Here is a 19,611-nt window from a genome sequence, read left to right on the forward strand (position 1 = left end):
AAGTGTTTTGGAGTTCTTCTTGGAGAACGGGTATTTTTTTTTAACAGAAGGCGGATGCCACCTTCTAGTTTTCGAACAGGAAGGAGGTTTTGGAACTTACATTAGGCATCCAGACATCCAGTGACACTTATTATATGGATGGGGGTATTGAAAGAAGTTTAGAAACACAAGACGAACAGACTGGGATAAGTGTAATGCATCAATTGGTCTACAAGAAGGAGTTAAGGAGATCCAAAACGGAAGACTCTTTTAAAATGATAGAGGCGTTGTCGAGTGTCAAATACACCTCGAGATTAAGAAAATTGATGGCAAGGGACACCCGTTTGGGGGTAATTTTCAGAGGCCAGACGGAGAGTGGACTGAGTCGCCCGGACACATATTGGATCATTTGTTGCAGACACACTTCAAGGGCTGTGTTTGTGTGGGTTGAGAAGTAGATGTATTGGTGATCAATTTGATGACTCGTGATAGCGTCCATTGGATCCTATAAGTCTCCTGGGCCAAATGGCATCAATCCCAAGATGCTACAGGAGGACTTTGACTGTCTTGACGATAGCTTTGTCGCTTTGTTAAGAGCGTGTATTAGGTACTCCTATCTACACTTGTCGTGGAGGAGGGTGAAGGTCGTCTTCATACCGAAGGCTGAGAAGCTGGAATGGAGTGTGCCCAAGGACTTGAGGCCGATTAGTCTCTATTCCTTCTTCGTGAAGACGTTGGAGAGGATTCTAAACTTTAATATAAGAGGTAAGCTAAGAAGGGACTATTTCTCTAAGTGTCAGCACGCATGCATCAAGGGCAAGTCGGTTGATACTGTGCTTCATAGTGTGGTGCATTACTTGGAGAGGGCTCTTCAGTTCGAGGAATTTACGTTGCAGGCATTTCTGGACATGGAGAGAGCATTTAACAATGTACACCCATTGGCCATAGGGGCAGCTTCAATAGGCTTTGAGATTTATAAGTGCGACCAGATTCTTGAAGGTGCTGCTGTGAGTTCAGCCAATTGATCTATATGTCAGTGAATCCGCCGAGATGACGCTGCTTAGGTTGTTACAACTGGAACAACTTCGGGGGCTTCCGGCCAGACATACCGGTCTATTCGATGGGACTATAGCCGGCTTGCAGACTGACTACCTAACGTTGGTGATATTTGTGAACTGCAGGCTGCGTGTGCTAATACCTTCTCTGGCTGAGTGACAGAAGGAGCGTATTAGGTTTGAGGAATTTATAATCTTTACAGATGGATTAAAGATGGATTGTGGTACTGAATGAGGAATACAATGAACAGAACTTTAGATCGATGTCTCTTATTGCATGAGGGACGATTGCAGCATCTTCCACGGTTGTGGAGTTAGTGCTGTTAAGAAGTATTGGCCGATCGGATGTCCGCATATTTAGTGATAGTCAGGCAGCGCGGTGTGAGTCCCATAACATAAAAATAAGGGAGAAAGTGGCACAGGGCTCGCCACAGGGATAATTTTATCACCAAGAATATGGTATACCAAGTGGTAGCTTTTAAATATGATTTTGAATGTAGATAACCAATACAAGAAAAATAATTAGGGTGGATCTGAACCAGACCCCTAAACTCCCTTCAAACTGGCCAGTGTTTGGGGGTAGTGTCACCCCATAAACTCCCCCTTATCAGTAGAGCACGATGCTGATATTTTTCAGGGCTAAGTGCGTTGGTGGTATGGAAAAAATGGGCTCAAATCTTTTATCTGTTTTATAACCAAGTGTTTCAGGGAAGATTCATCTCATATACCTCCCTTGAACCACACGTATATGTACTGACTATAGCAATATGTTGCTCAAATGTGGTTTTTAGGAGAAGAGTACGAATCTGATATCCATTTTCGGTGCAAAGGGTTTGGCTGATTGGTGGTACTCCAATCCACCACCAAAACCGAGAGAATGAGGTAGATCTACCATCAAAAATTTAATGGACTGACCCTCGCCTTAACCTATCTTCAAAAATGCCAGATCTTGGAGATGGGTGGAACATGTGCGCGAAATTTAGTTTGTTTATAATAACTCAAAAACAGAAATTTGGTATAGTTATTTATAATGGGATGTCTGGGGCGGCCGCCCCACCTCCAAAGCCCACCAAATGGAAATTTGAACCAATAATGATAATATTAGTCTCAAATGAAAGGTATTTGGGACTAGAGAACAAATATGATATATGGAGATCCACCTCACCCAAAAAAACCATAGCGGACATATTTACCGACCATAGCAATATAAGGCTCAATATCGCTAATATGATATCCACATAGGGGCGAAATATCTGAAAGGCCGTACCAGCATCCCCAAACAGGACTTTTTCCTGACCATGAGAGTATAGAGCTTAGATAAAATAAGGGAGGGAGCGGGCTTTATGGGGTCTGAGACGCATACTTCGAGGTGTTACAAACGAAATGACGAAATTGGGATCCTATGGGGTGGGTATAAAAAGAACATACATATTCATAAGCATGACGTTAAATTAATTTATACGTAAAGAAAAACTAGTTGAAACCCCGAAATAGATTTGATGTATCAAGAAATAGATTTCATGTATCAGTGCAAGACAGAAGTAGTTCTTTTCAGCAGGAGATACAAATTGCCTACAGTGGAACCTGTCTCCTTGGGTGGAGAGAATGTTCCATTTACAGAAAGCGCAAAATACCTGGGTGTTTTGCTGGACAGAAAATTGAACTTCAAATCTAACATTTTGGAAAGAGAGCCATTGGCAAAAGTTGTGGATTTAGACCGCGTGTCATGCATTGGGTATATACTGCAGTTGTCAGAGCTATTATGTTATATGGCGTTGTGGTCTGGTGGACAGCACTTAAAAAATCCACCCACTGCTCAATACTTAACCGAATCCAAAGGATGACTTGTTTGTGTATCACAGCCGCACTGAAGACGACACCATCTGATGCACTGAATTTAATGCTACATCTTATGCCTCTGGACATTGTGGCTACCCAAATTGCAGCGAACATTGCCGTGAGGTTAAGGGAGCTTTCTCGTTGGTCATGTGGCGGCTACGGACACTGCGTTATACTTGATACTATATCCGATGTTCCAGGCAGTGTGGATTACACCCAACCTGAGCCGCCTTTTGATAAAAATTACTGTACCACTATTCCTGATAGATTCAATTGGAACTACGATATGCCTGGTAAAAGAAGTTACATAGACTTCTATTCGGATGGTTCCAAACTAAACGACCAGGTGGGCTTTGGGGTGTACTCTAAAGATCTAGAACGGATCATATCGAAGAGGTTACTCGACCACTGCAGTGTGTATCAAGCAGAGATCCTTGCAATTAAGGAAGTGATGGAATGGCTAGGATATAATGTCATTACGACGATTGGCATAAATATCTTCACAGAAAGCCAGGTAGCCATTAAATCTCTGGAAAACGTATTTCTGAACTCAAAAACCGCCCTCGACTGTCGCAGATCTCTCAACGGCTGAACAGTTCAGGTTGCCGGGCCACTGAGATATCCCGGGGAATTCTAAAGCAGACAAGCATGCGAGACTAGGAACTACCTTACACTCTCCAGGCTCGAACAGCAACGAATGATAGATGATCCCAAAGAGGGGGCTGTGGGCATTCCAAAACTATGTGGCCGCATCTAGACTTGAAGAGGTCTACTAGTTTGCTGTCACTTAAACCTAACCTATTGTCAGGGTAAAACAATTTTTTTCTTGTAGCCAACTCTTGCAAAAATTTATCGCAAAAAAACATGTATTTTTCCTTAAACAAAATCTAATGGTTTTAGAAAAGAAGTTTGCTTGACGAAATTTTCTTTTATGTGAAACGAATTACTTTTTTGCGGGATGATGTTCACAACGGTCGATGTATAAAACAACAACGCGTATTCACAAAATCATCCACGCTTGTTGACGATATTTTGCAACAAGAGCGTGTATGAAAACTACAACACTGGTGCATGATTTTGCAACATATTTTTCCTATCAGTGTAGGCTATTTGATTCTCAATGGAAGATCACAGCATATGTAAACTTTAATCTTTTCTTAGTTCGTTGTCGAAGGTTTACCTTCAGTGGTCACAAGTTCCATATCGCTGGAATAAAAGGTTTTGTAAGCTTCTCCAAAGAATTGAGGCACACAATTTGTAATTCATCATATTTGTTGCAGCAATTTATGTGACTTAAAACTGTCGGTGTTGGTTTATGCATTAATTACGGAAATTAAAACTCAAGCAACATAAACCTTGTTAAATGCCAGTTATAAACAAAAACAACAATAAGAGCAGCAGCAGCTAGCGCGGTACCAACAACTTACCGTAGCAGTGACTTCAAACCACAGCTAGTTCCATTATTGCCTCCCAATCATCTTGAAGTGGAAATGGTGAGCGAGGAAAATACGTGACATAAACAATCATTTCGTTGGAATATGTTCGTAGATAATTCTCTCTATTTTGGTTACTGAGAGAATTGAAGAGCAGGAGAACGAGGTAGCGAGTTTTTGAGTTCGGGGCATATGAGGATGGTATAAAAATGTCATTAATTGTTATATGGTGTTGTGGTTTGGTGGATTATACTTCAGCAATGCATCAACTGTTCAGTATTCAGATGGATCCAAAAGATGGCTTGTCTGTGCATCATAGCTCCTATGAGGATGACTTTATCTGATGCACTGAATTGGAAACACCTTGGACAATACAAATTATTGTGACCACAGCCACGAGCCACGATTTGTTGAAACAATGCCCCATATCCCAAGGATATGAATTACACAATGTACAAGCCGCTTTTGAATAAAAATTACAGCTCCACTTTACCTAAAAGAGCCGAAGGTACGTAGATTTTTATACTTATGGTTTCACACTAGATGAACATGTAAGCTTTGAACTTTGACCGGGCACACTATGACTAAATTACTCATTGAAGATTATTTGGGCAAAATAAAATTCGAACTAGATTTTTTTGTGAATACAAAAGTTTTAAATATTTTGTTTCAAATTGGCGTTATTTGTTCTTCCAATTCCCATGACACCCTCGCTAGGGAGCCCATTATCTTTACTGCATAAAACACTTGCTCAACATGATCGCCGGTTAACACTCGCAATCATAGCTCATGCTAATTCGTCCGTAACTGTCTATATGTTCATGTAAGAGAGCGCTTCCAAAACGAAAAACCTACAACCACAATCAAATTTACTTTGCCGTATGAGTAGCAGAGCCTAAAAAGAAACAGAGTACAACAGGTGTTTTGGTAGTCTAAACGACTTTGCATGAAGGAAATGGAAGTGGTGGTGGTTGCTTAAGCACTGTGGGTTTAAGAATCAAGTGTGTGATAATTTTACTTTTAAAACGTTTTCAAAAATATGTTAAAATTGGATTTATTTAGATATTTACGTTGGTTAAACATTCTGAGTTGGTAGATATTGGATTTTTATCCAAAACATGGATTCTTATCGGCAAACTGGATTTAGCGCAAAACGGGTGAATGAAAGAAACGGCACGCCGCAAACCGTGTAGTCTGCAATATGCTTACATTAAAAACTCACTCTTATGGCAATCGACGATTGTTTTGAGTAGCAGTTGGGCAAGTGTGTTTTGTCGTAATAGTTGGATGTCCTCATTTGGTAGAAATATATGAGGTGGAATAATTTTTTTCTTGATGAGCTGCAAAAGAAAAATACTCTTATGAGCATCGTTTCAACCTAAAAGACATATCTTTTTGACAAGTCATAATGACGAGTTTGGTGATACCAGACGAAATCGCCACCTAGGTAACCAGTCAAATGCTATTACAAAGCAAACACACATATCTGGGCTTTATGTTCTTCTATTTGTAATAGAAACATATATCCCTCCAGTCTAAAGACGAACAATATCCGATTGTATGAATTATTAAAGACAGAGTACATATAGCGCAAAATGTGATAACGTAGATTTGAATCCACAACGTGGATTTTGATCCACAATGTGGATTTTTATCTACAACGTAGATTTTTATCCACAACGTGAATTTTTCTTCACAACGCGAATTTTTATCCACAACGTGAATTTTTATCCACAAGGTGGATTTGTATCCACAACTTGGATTTTTATCCGCAAAGTGGATTTTTATCCACAACGTGAATTTTTATCCACAAGTTGAATTTTTATCCATAACGTGGATTTTTATCCACAACGTGGATTTTTATCCACAACGTGGGTTTTTATTCACAACGTGAATTTTTGTCCAGATCTTGGGTTTTTATCCACAACGTGAATTTTTATCCACAATGTGGATTTTTATCCATAACGTGGATTTTTGTTCACATCTTGGGTTTTTATCCACAAAGTGGATTTTTATTCACAACTTGGATTTTTATCCACAATGTGGATTATTATCCACATCGTGGATTTTTACCCACAATGTGGATTTTTACCCACAATGTGGATTTTTATCCACAACGTGGATTTTTATTCTCAACGTGGATTTTTATTCTCAAAGTGGAAATTTATCCATAACGTGGATTTTTATCCATAACGTGGAGTTTTATCCATAACGTGGATTTTTATCCTCAATGTGGATTTCTATCCACAACGTAAATTTCTATCCACAAATCGGATGGTTTTTACGACGGTTTTTAAATATTCATATATTTAACATTGAATGCTTTCTATGAGTGTCGTTTTAGTTTATATGCATCCACTGTCCACCACCGGTAGTCATGGTAGTTCGTTATTGTGGTGGTGGCTTAGAAGAAGTCATATCTTCTTACTGGAAAAGAAGAAGAGGCAAAAATCTCTGAGGCGTAACGTACTGGTACTTTTGAAATTGTTCAGTTTTGAATTGACTGCGTAAAGTTGAAGACGAGTTTTGTTTTAAAACCAAATTGCAGAGAACACAAAAAAATTTTGCAAAAATAAAGAAAATTTTAATGAAAAAATGCGTAAAAATATTCTAATCATTAGTTGAAACAAAAATATCATGTAACAAAATTATATAGAAGATTATGTGAATGTTTAACCTAAATATTTATGTGTTAATTGTATTTAAATAAAAATTTCAAGGCATTTTCTGAAGTAAAATCGCGATTAAAAATGCATAAAGTTCAGCTACAGTCGTATTTTAAAGCATCGTTCATGCAGAACGGCGATCTTGCGCAAAACACTTTACAATCTTAGTCCGTCCATGCAACAATAGTTTGCACAGTAAATATTGTAAATTCCAGCTAACTCCACCGCCCCCACCATCACCACATAGCGACAGAAGCATGATCAAAGCCACGAAAATGTTGAAGAAACCTTCAACAGATTTGTACAAAACCAAATTAAAAATGAAATCAAATGAGAAACCATCATCTTCAGATCACACAAATGACGAGACTCTAGTCTGTTCGTTGGGTGGTTGTTCTGGTTCACTGGTTTCCGCAACGTCAACGATCATCGATCAACAACCTTTGAAAAAGTTCAGCTTAAAGGGAAATCAGCTGAGCGGTAGCATCTTAATTGGAAATTATAATGTAAGTAGTTTTCGTGACCAAAAATTTTGGATGACTCAAAAAGTTCCTAATTCTATTGAAAGAGAGATATGGAGAGAGACAGAGAGAAATTTATGTATCTACAATATATCTTCATATAGTGTGAAGGAGTATATCCCTGTCTTGGATCTGGACTGCCGCATTTAACAATAGTAACGATAACACTGTGGAACAATTTCAGGGTCATGATCTAGGGGGGTGGGATGAGAGACTAGGTCAGCAGGATAAACACTCCAAAAGGATTTTGAGTTCTCAGGGCAAACTTGACTAGGGGTCATTTAATATGGCCTAAAAAGAAGACGAAGTATCCCCATATTTTGCGGTGTGTCCGAGATATATCAGAGATGATCCATCCATCTCTGATTTATGCGAATTTTTGTTTTTAACGTAATAGTAATCCAAAGTCACATAATTAAATTTGCGGTAGGTAGGTAGGGGGAACGTGCCTCTTCAAACCTGGTACAGCTGTTAAAATTTGGTACATCTGTTCTAGAATTTTGGAGAAATCTTCGGGCAAAATTTCAATCCTATCGAATAAAAAAATTATATGAGAGCTTTATGAGGTTATGGATCGAATCGGACCACAATTGAATATGGATGTTGGAAGTCATAGGAGAAGTTATCATATAATGATTGACCTAAATCGGAAATAAAATAGATCACCGAATCGAAATAGACGTTTCACCTTTTATACACACCACCGAAGGATGGGGATATATTCATTTTGTCATTCCGTTTGTAACACATCGATATATCCATTTCTGACCCTATAAAGTATATATATTCTTGATCAGCCTAAAAATCTACGACGATCTAGCCATGTCCGTCCGTCTGTCTGTTTAAATCACGCTAAAGTCTTTAAAAATAGAGATATTGATGCTGAAATTTGGGACAGTGAGTTGTGTCAGGCCATTCGACATTCTTTTTTAATTTGTCCCAGATCGGTACAGATTCGGATAAAGCTGTCATATAGACCGATCTCTCGATTTAGGGTCTTAGGCCCTTAAAAGCGACATTTATTATGCGATTTTGCTTAAATTAGGTACAGTGAGTTGTGTTGGGCCAATCGACATCTTTCTTCAATTTGGCCCAGATCGGTCTAGATTTAAATATAACTGTCATACAGACCGATCTCTCGATTTTAGGCTTTGGGCCAATAAAAGGCTCGTTAATTTCTCTGAAATGTGACACAGTGACTAATGTTAGGCTTTTCGACATTCGTGTCGTATATGGTTTAGATCGTTTTATTTTTCGATATAGCTACTGAAAAGATCAATATTTTGTTATACACAATTGAACAATGACTTATACTTATTATTTGGTCCAAATCGAAACATATTTCGATATAGCTGCTATGGGGCATAAGGTATGCATTTTTCACCGGATTTTGATGAAAGGTGGCTTACATATATACCCGAGTTGGTGGGCATCCAAAGTTCGGCCCGGCCGAACTAAACGCCTTTTCTTGTTTTCAGATACATTTCGACACTTGGTCGTACCATGGGTTGCTGTGGGGAGCCTTCTGGTAACCAAGTACGGATTTTGTAACATTTTCCATGGAGTGGGCAATGTTTATCCACAGCGACGTTATACCATCGTGACAAGGATAGCTTTCATCAAGCAGTTGGGTCAGTTGAGTGGAGTATGAAGTTGCCATCACTGTCCAACTTCCGTGAGGTGTCAGATCGTATTTTTCTCGCCATGCTCAAACGGGTGCGAACATTTGCTAGAACATGTTAATGATTCAAATTTATGTTCACTCCTCGGATCGATCGTACATTTAACACGCCGGATGATCTATTCAACATAATTAATTTGGTTCCTTACTTCTTAATCTAGGTACAGTAGTGTGACATTGTAAATTATTTGAAGTTAAAATCTGGTGCTGTTTACCACCATGTTTTTTTCAGCTGTGAAGTCTATTAGAGGGCACCGTAGCACAGAGGTTAGCATGTCCGCCTATGACGCTGAACGCCTGAGTTCGAATCCTGGCGAGACCATCAGAAAAATGTTCAGCGGTGGTTTTCCCCTCCTAATGCTGGCAACATTTGTGAGGTACTATGCCATGTAAAACTTCTCTCCAAAGAGGTGTCGCACTATGGCACGCCGTTCGGATTCGGCTATAAAATGGAGGCCCCTTATCATTGAGCTTAAACTTGAATTGGACTGCACTCATTGATATGTGAGAAGTTTGCCCCTGTTGGAGCAAAGATATTTATTTATTTTTTCCCTATTTTCACATTAAAATCTTTCAGACCGGTTTTAATATCATAGGCGGAGCAGCAATCGTATTCATTCTAGGTGGTCGTAGAAAATATCTTTGGACTACTCGTCATTGGCTTCCATCGGGGCTTGAGTACAAATAAGGCTGATGTTGAAGAATTTGGCTTTTATATGGATCTGAGTAAACCTGGAGACAATTTGGTGCAGTCTCCGACTAACTACAAATCCACAGCCAAATGCATGAATCGTGTGACGGCAGTAATAGTATGTGCGTCACCGTTTGGTGTTGTTGTGGCGCCTTTCCCGATACAACGCACTTCCTGTAAGGCGGTAATACCTGCCTTAAACTTTTCCAATACATCCGTACGTATACTGCAGATTCTCTAAAAAGAGTGCGGACATTCCAAGTGCAGATCATAGTAATTTTTCGTTTGCGTGGGTCGTCAACGTTAGGGGAGTCCGTTCTTATACTCTCCCCTATAGGATAGGGGGTGTACTAATTTCGTTATTGCGTCTGTAACACATCGAAATATTGATCTGAGACCCTACAAAGTATATATATTCTTGATCGTCCTGACATTTTAAGTCGATTTAGACCTGTCCTTCCATCGGTTCGTTTGTCGAAAGCACGCCAACTTTCGAAGGAAAGAATAAAGCTAGGCGCTTCTAATTTGCACGAATACTTCCTCTTAATGTGAGTCGGTTGGGATCGAAAACGGGCCATATCGGTCCATGTTTTGATATTGCTGCGATATAGACCGATCCTGGATCTTGACTTCAGGAGCCACAAGATTTCGGAATTGGCCGAAATTTGCACCAAGTGTTTTATTTTGATTTTCAACCACTGTGCCAAGTATGTTCTAAATCGGTTCATACCTTGATATAGCTCCCATATAAATCGATTTCGGATCTTGATTTCTTGAGCGGTTAAAGGGCATGTAGTGTTTTGTTATGCATTAAAACCACTGTGCAAGTGCGGTCCGAATCAGTCTTTTACCTAGTATAGCTCCCCTTTAAACCGATTTCCCGATTGGACTTCTTGAACCCTTACAAACTTGTCCGATTTGGCTGAAATTTTGCAGTGTGCGGTGTTCTGTTACTACTTCCAACAACTGTGCCAAATACGGTCCAATTCAGTCTTCAATATAACCTGATATATCTCCCATGTAAACCGGTATCTCGATCATCCACGTTCGGTTCCTAGAAGCTTTATTTTTTGCTGGTTTGACAGACGCTTGGTATGTAGAAAAAAATTATGCCTTTCAACTAAATCTCTTTTGTACAGATTCGGAAACTGTACCGCTGTCAGCCAAAAGGCTGTGGTCACCTGGAGGGCAACTCCTGAATGTGTCGTTGTTCGCTAAACAAGATTGGTAAGATCTGGCCAGGCAGCACTTGATTTTGATTGCAGCACTTGATTTAGTCAATAAGGAAGATATTCCTTCACGAATTTAACAAGTTGAAACTGAATGTCTAAGAAGCGGTTAGGTTGGGGAATCAGGAGAAGACTCAGCAATTGTTGCTGAACACCTGCTTGAGGAACTATCGCTAACTGAAACTGAACTGACTGAAAATCCCCCTTCCACAATCGAGACACGAGGGAAAGGCATCGAAACGGAACTCAACAAGCCCTGTGTGGGTGGGTCATCCGGTTGGACTGGTCCTAAGGTGTGCGGCAGCGGGGAAGGACGGAACTCTAGGCAGTGAAGCATCTAAGGAGGAATCGTCCACACCGCAAGTCTAGTGTCCTGAGAAAGACTCCTGCCCCTGTATGGGTATCGAATCTCATCATGACAAGATCTAACGAATCTTGTGAGGATTAACTCCTGGCGGATTCAAAAGACGAGGCTAACGCAATCGTGGGGGAAGTTCTGAATCCTGACTATGGTCCGGTTTCTGCGAGTAAAGCTCCACTTTTGTAAGGCCGCTTAGGCTGCACTTAAGGACGTCCTGATGGCAGGGGGATTTGACGTGGTTCTTATCCAGGGTATGTGTGTGTGGAGGAATGGTTCGTGGACTAAGAATTCCTTGATTTAAACTACTCAAGGGTACGGGGAATGGGAGACATAGAGCCTGTATTCTTGCAAGGAGTAGTCCAAATATTTCTCTTCTTCAGCTGCTAAGCACTGAATATACAATAGTAGCCAGCCTTGAAATAAATAAGTCTTATTACTGGCTGGCTTCCCCATAAATGGCTCACGATTCAGAGATGCCGCCTTAAAATCTTAAGTAGCTGATTTAAATCATTGTAGGAAGTGATGCTAATGCACTTCACCAGATATGGGGTAGTTCGGATGTCAACGAAAGGGGTGAGCTGCTTATTTAATATATTTATTATAAATTGGAGTCTGGCGATTTGTTATAAAGGGGATAAACCGACCTTTACACCAGGAACTGACAGGAGGTACTAGATATTGCCTTTGTGTCGGAAGATATAAGTGGAAGAATAAGCGACTGGAAATTGTTGGATGACCACAGCTTCTCTGATCCTCGTTGTATTGGTTTTAGCAGAAGTGGTCCCCGGCTAAACAGAGCTTGTTGGTCTAAGGAAGGACTGCAGAAAACTCTTCAACAGAGCGAAAGCCACAAGAGTACCACACGATTGGGACATTTATAAGGCTGAGCTAAGAAAATATAAAGTCGAGCTGAGTAAGGCTCAGAACATATTCTGGGTGGAATTCTGCAGCTCCGTGGAGGATACATCTGAGGCTTCTAGGCTTAGGAAGATTCTGTCCTCGAGACCTATTATGGTGCGGTATATTCAGAACTCAGAGAATGTATGGACAATGTCTAGTGAGGAAACACAGGAACTACTCGTTGATACACATTTTCCGGGAATTCTCCAACGGACAACGTGGCGCCAGAAGAGGTTGTCACTGGTATGCATTCGTCAGATGTTATTAGGAAAATTGTGTCTGAGCCGAAAATCCTTGGGTGATAAGAAGTTTCGATTGCTTTAAGTCGCCAGGCCCTGTTGATATATTACCGGTTGATTTACAAGGTCTGTCTGTAGACTGGTTCCTTGGCTTGGGGAGATATGCTCTGCTTTTATCAACATGTCATTACTCTTACTACCGTCCTATTAGTCTGCCATCCTTTATGCTGAAGACTCTTGAGAGGTAGATAGAAACATACCTTTGGCCACATACCCTGGAGATCGCCTATCGCGGTAGCAGCATGCATATAGTAAAGGCAAATCCACTGAAACAGCCCTTAATATTGTAGTCGGCTGCATAGAGGGTTCTCTCGCCGTCAAAGAATATACAATGGTAGCATTTCTAGACATTGAAGGTGATTTCAATAATGAAAAATCGACGTCAACCATGAAAAAGTTGGAGTTTCTAGGCATCAACTCTGCCGTAAGAAAGTGTAAAAGTAAGTTATTAACTTTCTAGAAGATGCATTACGGCAGGTTTGGGATCTTTGTATCTAAAAAGATGGGTCAGCAGAGGAAGGAGGTGTACTGTCTCATCTATTTTAAAGGTGTAAAAGGTGTGCTGATGACGTGACAATTGCGGTTAATAGAAAGTTTCCCAGCACTCAAAGAGATATAATACAGGTAAATCTAGTGCAACAGCGAAGTGGTTACCTACAGTGGTGCCAGTCTCCTTGGGAGGAGAGAATGTTCCATTTATAGAAAGCGCAAAATACCTGGGTGTTTTGCTGAACAGGAAATTGAACTTCAAATCCAACATTTTTGATAGGGCAAGAAAGGCCACTCTTGCGCTATACACCTACATTGGCAAAAGTTGGGGGCTTAGACCTAGTTTCATGCATTGGGTATATGCTGCAGTTGTCAGAACTATAATGGTATATGGTGATGTGGCCTGGTGGACGGCGATTCAAAAGTCCACCTACTGTTCAATAGTCAACTGGATCCAAAGGATGGCTAGTTTGTACATCGCAGCCGCACCGAGGACAACACCATCTGATGCACTGATTTTAATGCTACATCTAATGCCTCTGAACATTGTGGCTAGAAAAATTTCTGCGACTACTGCCGTGAGGCTAAGGGAGCTTTCCCTTTGGTCATGTGGCAGCTACGGACACTGCAGTTCCCGATGTTCCGATATTACAGGCAGTGTGGATTACACCCTACCTGAGCCGCTTTTTGATAAAAAGTACTGTACCACTATTTCTGATAGAACCGATTGGAACTACGATATCCCTGGTAATAGATGTTACATAGACTTCTATACGGATGGCTTCAAACTAGGTGACCAGGTGGGCTTTGAGGTGTACTCTAAAGATCTTGAACTAGCCATAACGAGAAGGTTACCTGACCACTGCAGTGTGTATCAAGTGGAGATCTTTGCAATTAAGGAAGTGGTGGAATGGCTACGATATAATGTCATAACGACGATTGGCATAAATATCTATTCAGACAGTCAGGCTGCCATTAAATCCCTGGAGAACGTGTTTCTGAACACAAAAACCGCTCTCGACTGTCGCAGATCTTTCAACGATCTTTCGCAGCTCCCTCAACGGCTGGGGCCACAGAGATATCCTAGGGAATTATAAAGCGGACAAGCTTGCGGTAATTGAAGCTACCTTACACATTCCAGGGAAACTTAAATCAGTGGGTATGCCTCTAGCGACATATAAGTTTTCAGGACCAGGCCCGAAGAACAACGAATGATAGATGGTCACAAAGAGGGGACTGTAGGCATTCCAAAACAATGTGGCCTCATCAAGACTTGAAGAGGTCTACTGCGTTGCTGTCATTGGCTAGAACAGACGTCTCAGTCACTGTGTACGTCATGACAGGTCACTGTCTAATCGGAAAACATGCTGACAGACTGAAGGATGCTAGTAACGACTTTTGCAGAAGCTGTAGGGACATCGAAGAAGAAGAGATTATAGAACACCTTATGTGTGTGTGTCCCACACTGGCAGTCAAAAGGAGTCACACTTCAGTTTCTAATTTCTTTGAGAACCTGCCTGATTTAGCGGATGTGAACATTGGCATGTTGTTGGGCTTTTTAAACCGATCTGGATGGATCAACGGTAGGAATTAGAAGACATCTTCCTTCTTCTGTTCCTGTGGTATCACAATGGACGAAAACGTCTAAGTGAGTCTGATGGCAGTCTTCCTTGGCCGAAAGTTAGATTACTTATTATATGTAAAAATTGAGTTTTCAAAAGATTTGACGACTTATTGTCCACATTTAAAATTATGATTTTTAAATAAGAGGCCCATTATGCTTATCGATTGCAATGAAGAGTTAGCAAACTGCATTACATTTTCGCAAGACCATGTCATTTGAGTGTTACACACCGGACGTGCGAAAACTGCTCTAAAAATACTATTGTGTTGATAATTATTTATTTTTCACCTTCGCAATCATTTCAGTTTCCCTTTACTTTGAGGGTAATTACATAATTAAGTTTACTTTGAGCAAAAGCAAAAACAACAAGACACATAACGATTACAAGTTCTTGTATTCGAAGTAATGCATCACTGATTACAGTGATTTCTCTCTCTCTCTCTCTCCTGCTAACTCTCTTAGTGTACTTTTGTTTAGTATCTAAACTTCAGTAATAGTTGTAGATTTGAGTCGCTCTCATATTATCTCTTTCTTGCGGCGTTTGTTTTGATTGTTTACTTCTTTGCAGTATTTGACCCAATTGGAGGTTAGTGAAAACGAAATGGAAGTCTTGGATTTGAGTTCTTTGGCACAATTGGAGACCTTAAAATGCAGCCATAATAAATTGCTCGAACTTATGATAAATGGCAGTAATTTAACATCATTGGTGGCCGATTCTAATTGTAAGTATAAACGAGTTGATACACATAAGTACTTGCGTCTTTTATGCTTCTATGATTCTTTAAGTAGAACGTTAAATGGAAGCTGTCATTGACTTTCATTGCGGATAAAAACGAAAAAAAATTATAAACATCTCATTGAAATTTTCAAATGCTTTTGGCAAGATTTTCTTCGTTTTATTTCTTGAAAACGCAAATATTTGGAAAATAGGATAGTGGGTATATTTATTAAGTCATTTCGTTTGCAACACATCGAAATATCAATTTGCGACAAACATTTTGGGTCGTTAAAAAACACTTCGTGCCCAATTTTGTAAGGATCGGACTAAAATTGTGGCTTCTATAGCTTTAAAAGGGCACATCGGATGAAAGATATATATGGGAGCTATATCTAAATCTGAACCGATTTTTTCAAAATCAATATCGTCCTTGGACCAAAAAAGACACGACTGATTTTATTGCCGCTTACTATCGTCCTTTATTTAAACATATGGTGTCATCTTTCAATTTGAATGACAAAACTAAAAGAGGAAGAACGCAACATATTTATTCAATGACTAAACGTTCTGGAATGGCAAAATTGCTTAGGATATTAATAAAATCACATATATGAACTCCGAGAAATATTTATTTAAAATTAAAATTCCTTAATTTGTTTATTTTGTTGATATTTGATTATTTCGGATGTGTATCAGTGCTGCCAACGTTAAAGTACTAAGCATTTAGAGGGAAGAGCGATTTATTTATTCATAAGCTAGCGAATCCACTACACTCGTAAATAAAACAACCCAAATGTCGTATTCAATGCTGTCAGCCTGCAGTTTCAGAAGACATTCACTGCAAAGTTTCAAATACTTTCACTGTCCTATGTTAAAACAATATATGACGGAATAGTCAAACAAATAACACATAGAAAAGGTTGGGGTGCCATAGGTTCATTTAAGGATTTAGAGTCTCCAAATGCTACTTCTTCATCAAAATAAGTCAGGTTATCACATATGTCTTTATCTGCACGCACGCAAAATAAATAGTTTGTGAAATTTTTACTACAAACAAAATACTTTCATCACGAAGTTTACTTTAATTGTAACCATGTAACGTTTCGCTTCAACATTTCAAACGTTTGGCATACTTACTTACTTTAATTGGCTATGACAGAACATTTTTTTCACTAGCTGAGCGTAGAATAGGGTTCCAAGCGCCTCGATAGTCTGCGCCAATTCTAAAATCTCTGACACAAAATTTCGAGGTGTCTCCCACCATTGATTTTTCCATCGGGCTTACGTTAGCAATAAAAGTAGTATTATTGAACGTACCTAACTCTGTTTATTGTAAACCCTTTAGCAGCTTCGTCTACGGTAAAAGGACCTTCCTTTAATTGTAAGACCAAAAACTTTTTAATTGCGAAAGTGCTTCGATAGCCGTAAACGATTATTCGTGTACGGGTCCAATAATTCTTTTCTTGTGCCTCTCCTTCTGGAGAGAAAGGGTGGGTATTTGCGCTTATATACCAGTGGTTGGCAAATATATTCACTCTATTGCATATTACTTTCTACGTACACAAGAAAATAATCCCAAGCAGACCCATAGGCTAGCAAATAATTGCAATTGTGTGCTTGTCACTGGTATAGCCACATTCTCACACACCATCATTTTGTTTTGAATGAGCACAGAGCAGTCAGAATACTGAGCAGCTCGGACGAGTGCTGAGGTAAACTCGGAAAGTGACAATTTTTAAAGTTTCGATACAAAAATGTTAGAGCAACACACAAAAGACTGCCAGGATCAAGAAAACCCAACAAGAATTTCTAAGGCACATACATTGTTTGGTAACATTTAGGCGATAAAGAAATATCAATCAAAATGTAGGTATTTAAATGTGCGAAAAGGACAATAACCATTTTTTTATTGTTTATATCGTAACGAATACAGCAGATAGTAATACAAAATCATATGAAGTTGTACGAAATTGGAAGGCCTTCAATTTAATTGTGTATCATAACATTGAAATAAATCCAAATATACTCTGAAAGAGTTTAAATTACCAACTGAGATCTTCTTACAAGACGTAACAAATTGAGTTTGAATTATATTAAAATATAAAATTGAACATGGCTTCCTTTTTAATATGAATAATCCATTTTAAACGTTTAACTTTAAATTAGGAGATCGGTTTATATGGGAGCTATATCAGGTTTTTGACTACTTCAGACCATATTTGGCACGTATGTTGAAGGTCACAGGCAAATCAAACAAAAACTGCGCCTTGAGGGTGTCAAGAATTATAATCGGGAGAACGGTTTATATGTATGCCATATCAGGTTTTCAACCTATTTATACCATACTTGGCACGCATGTTAGAGGTCATAATAAAAAAAGTCTTTGACAGAACATTTGTACTATTAGCCGAACTTGGAATAGCGTTCCAAGCGCCTCGATATTTTCTGACACAAAGTTTCGAGATGTGTAAGGTAGTACCTAGTCTCGCAAGCTCGTCCTCTTTACGATAACCTGGGATATCTCTATGGCCCGGTACCCAGAACAGGTGAATTTTGAACTGTTTAGCCATGCCGTTGAGAGATCTGCTACAGTCGAAGGCGGTTTTAGTGTTCAGAAATACGTTCTCCAGGGATTTAATGGCTGCCAGGCTGTCTGAGGAGATGCCAATCGCTGTTATGAGATTTAGCCATTCCACCACTTCCTTGATTGCAAGTATCTCCGCTTTCTACACACTTCAGTGGTCGATATGACCAGTTCTAGATCTTTAGAGTACACTCCAAAGCCCACATGATCGTATAGAAGTCTATGTGACTTCTATTACCAGATATCGTAGTTCCGATCGGTTCTATCAGGAATAGTGGTACAGTACTTGTTATCAAAAAGCGCCTCAGGTAGGGTGTAATCCACACTGCCTGGAACATCGGATATTGTATTAAGGATAACACAGAGTCCGTAGCCGCCACATGCTCAAAGAGAAAGCTCCCTTAGCTCGACGGCAGTGGTCACAGCAATTGGTCAAGCCATAATGTCCCGAGACATTAGATGTAGCATTAAAATCAGTGCATCAGATGGTGTCGTATCAGTGCGGTTATGATGCCAAACGGCTTGTCCTTTGGATCCGGTTAAGTATTGAGTAGTAGGTGGACTTTTGAAGCGCCGCCCACCAGACCACAACACCATATAGCAATCCCATGGCAGCCGGTTGTACGCACCGGATTGACCCGATGGAATCTTCATCGGCAAGGGCTGCCGCCTCAGTGTACGTGTTCGTCTTTTTTCGTCATGGGAGAGGCACATCCCGGAGTGCCTTCTCCGTACGCTTCTGGTCCGTGCCGGGATTGAAAAGAACCCCGGACCCTGGTTCTGTTCCGTTTGCCAGAACCGCCTTCATCATCGGTCAGTGTCGGTGAGGTGTAACCGGTGCTTGGAGTGGGTACACTTCCGTTCTTGCTCTGGCCTAACTTCGCTACGGGAGTATAGTCATACTGCCTATGTCGCTAGGTGCTGTGCGAACATAGCCAGCAGTGGGTCACAAGCGTCGCCGTCGTCGCCTTCGGCGTCCTCGTCGTCGGACTATGTGACCCCCCCAACCTCTCCCGTACGTCAATTTATGCAACGACAGCACCCTAGCCCTGCTATTGCCAGGCCATTGCCGGGAAGTGTATCGTTCTTGCAGTTAAACTGCAATGGACTGCGAGGCAAGATTGATGAGATTGTAGATTTTATGAGTCGGAAGAGCATATCGGTCGCAGCGATCCAGGAGACAAAGCTGACTAACACCTGCAGCTTGCACAGTTGTCACGGCTACAATGTGCTACGTAAGGATCGCTCAAGGAATGGAGGTGGGGGATTGGCCTTCGTTATACACCATTCCGTGCAGTATAGACCTATCTCGCCTGCGCTTGACGCTAGTGACCCATACATGGAATGTATGGGGGTAGCAGTCAGGTCTGGTACTGCCGAGATAGAGATATACAACGTGTATGTACCGCCGGTTGGTAGCTGTGTCCCGATTAATGGCCAGGCCTACAGCCCCGACATAAGTGGGTTGCTATCTGGCCATAGTCGTCTGGTTCTGGGGGATTTCAATGCACATCACTCGTCATGGCATTCTCCCCTAGGCAA

The 19,611-nt window shown here is 40.4% G+C and overlaps 1 protein-coding gene across 1 annotated transcript in view; it reads left to right on the plus strand.

Annotated features, from left to right (window-relative positions):
• The window catches only part of LOC106084716 (protein phosphatase PHLPP-like protein), a 46,635-nt gene that overhangs the window by 12,975 nt on the left and 14,049 nt on the right, over positions 1 to 19,611 (plus strand). The window contains exons 2-4 of the mRNA XM_013248604.2: positions 472 to 986; positions 7,188 to 7,478; positions 15,336 to 15,489. Coding sequence (XP_013104058.2) covers positions 472 to 986; positions 7,188 to 7,478; positions 15,336 to 15,489 — 960 coding nt within the window. The remainder of the gene's footprint in view (positions 1 to 471; positions 987 to 7,187; positions 7,479 to 15,335; positions 15,490 to 19,611) is intronic.

Source organism: Stomoxys calcitrans, chromosome 3 (genome assembly GCF_963082655.1).
Source record: "Stomoxys calcitrans chromosome 3, idStoCalc2.1, whole genome shotgun sequence".
Classification (NCBI taxonomy): Eukaryota; Metazoa; Arthropoda; class Insecta; order Diptera; family Muscidae; genus Stomoxys; species Stomoxys calcitrans.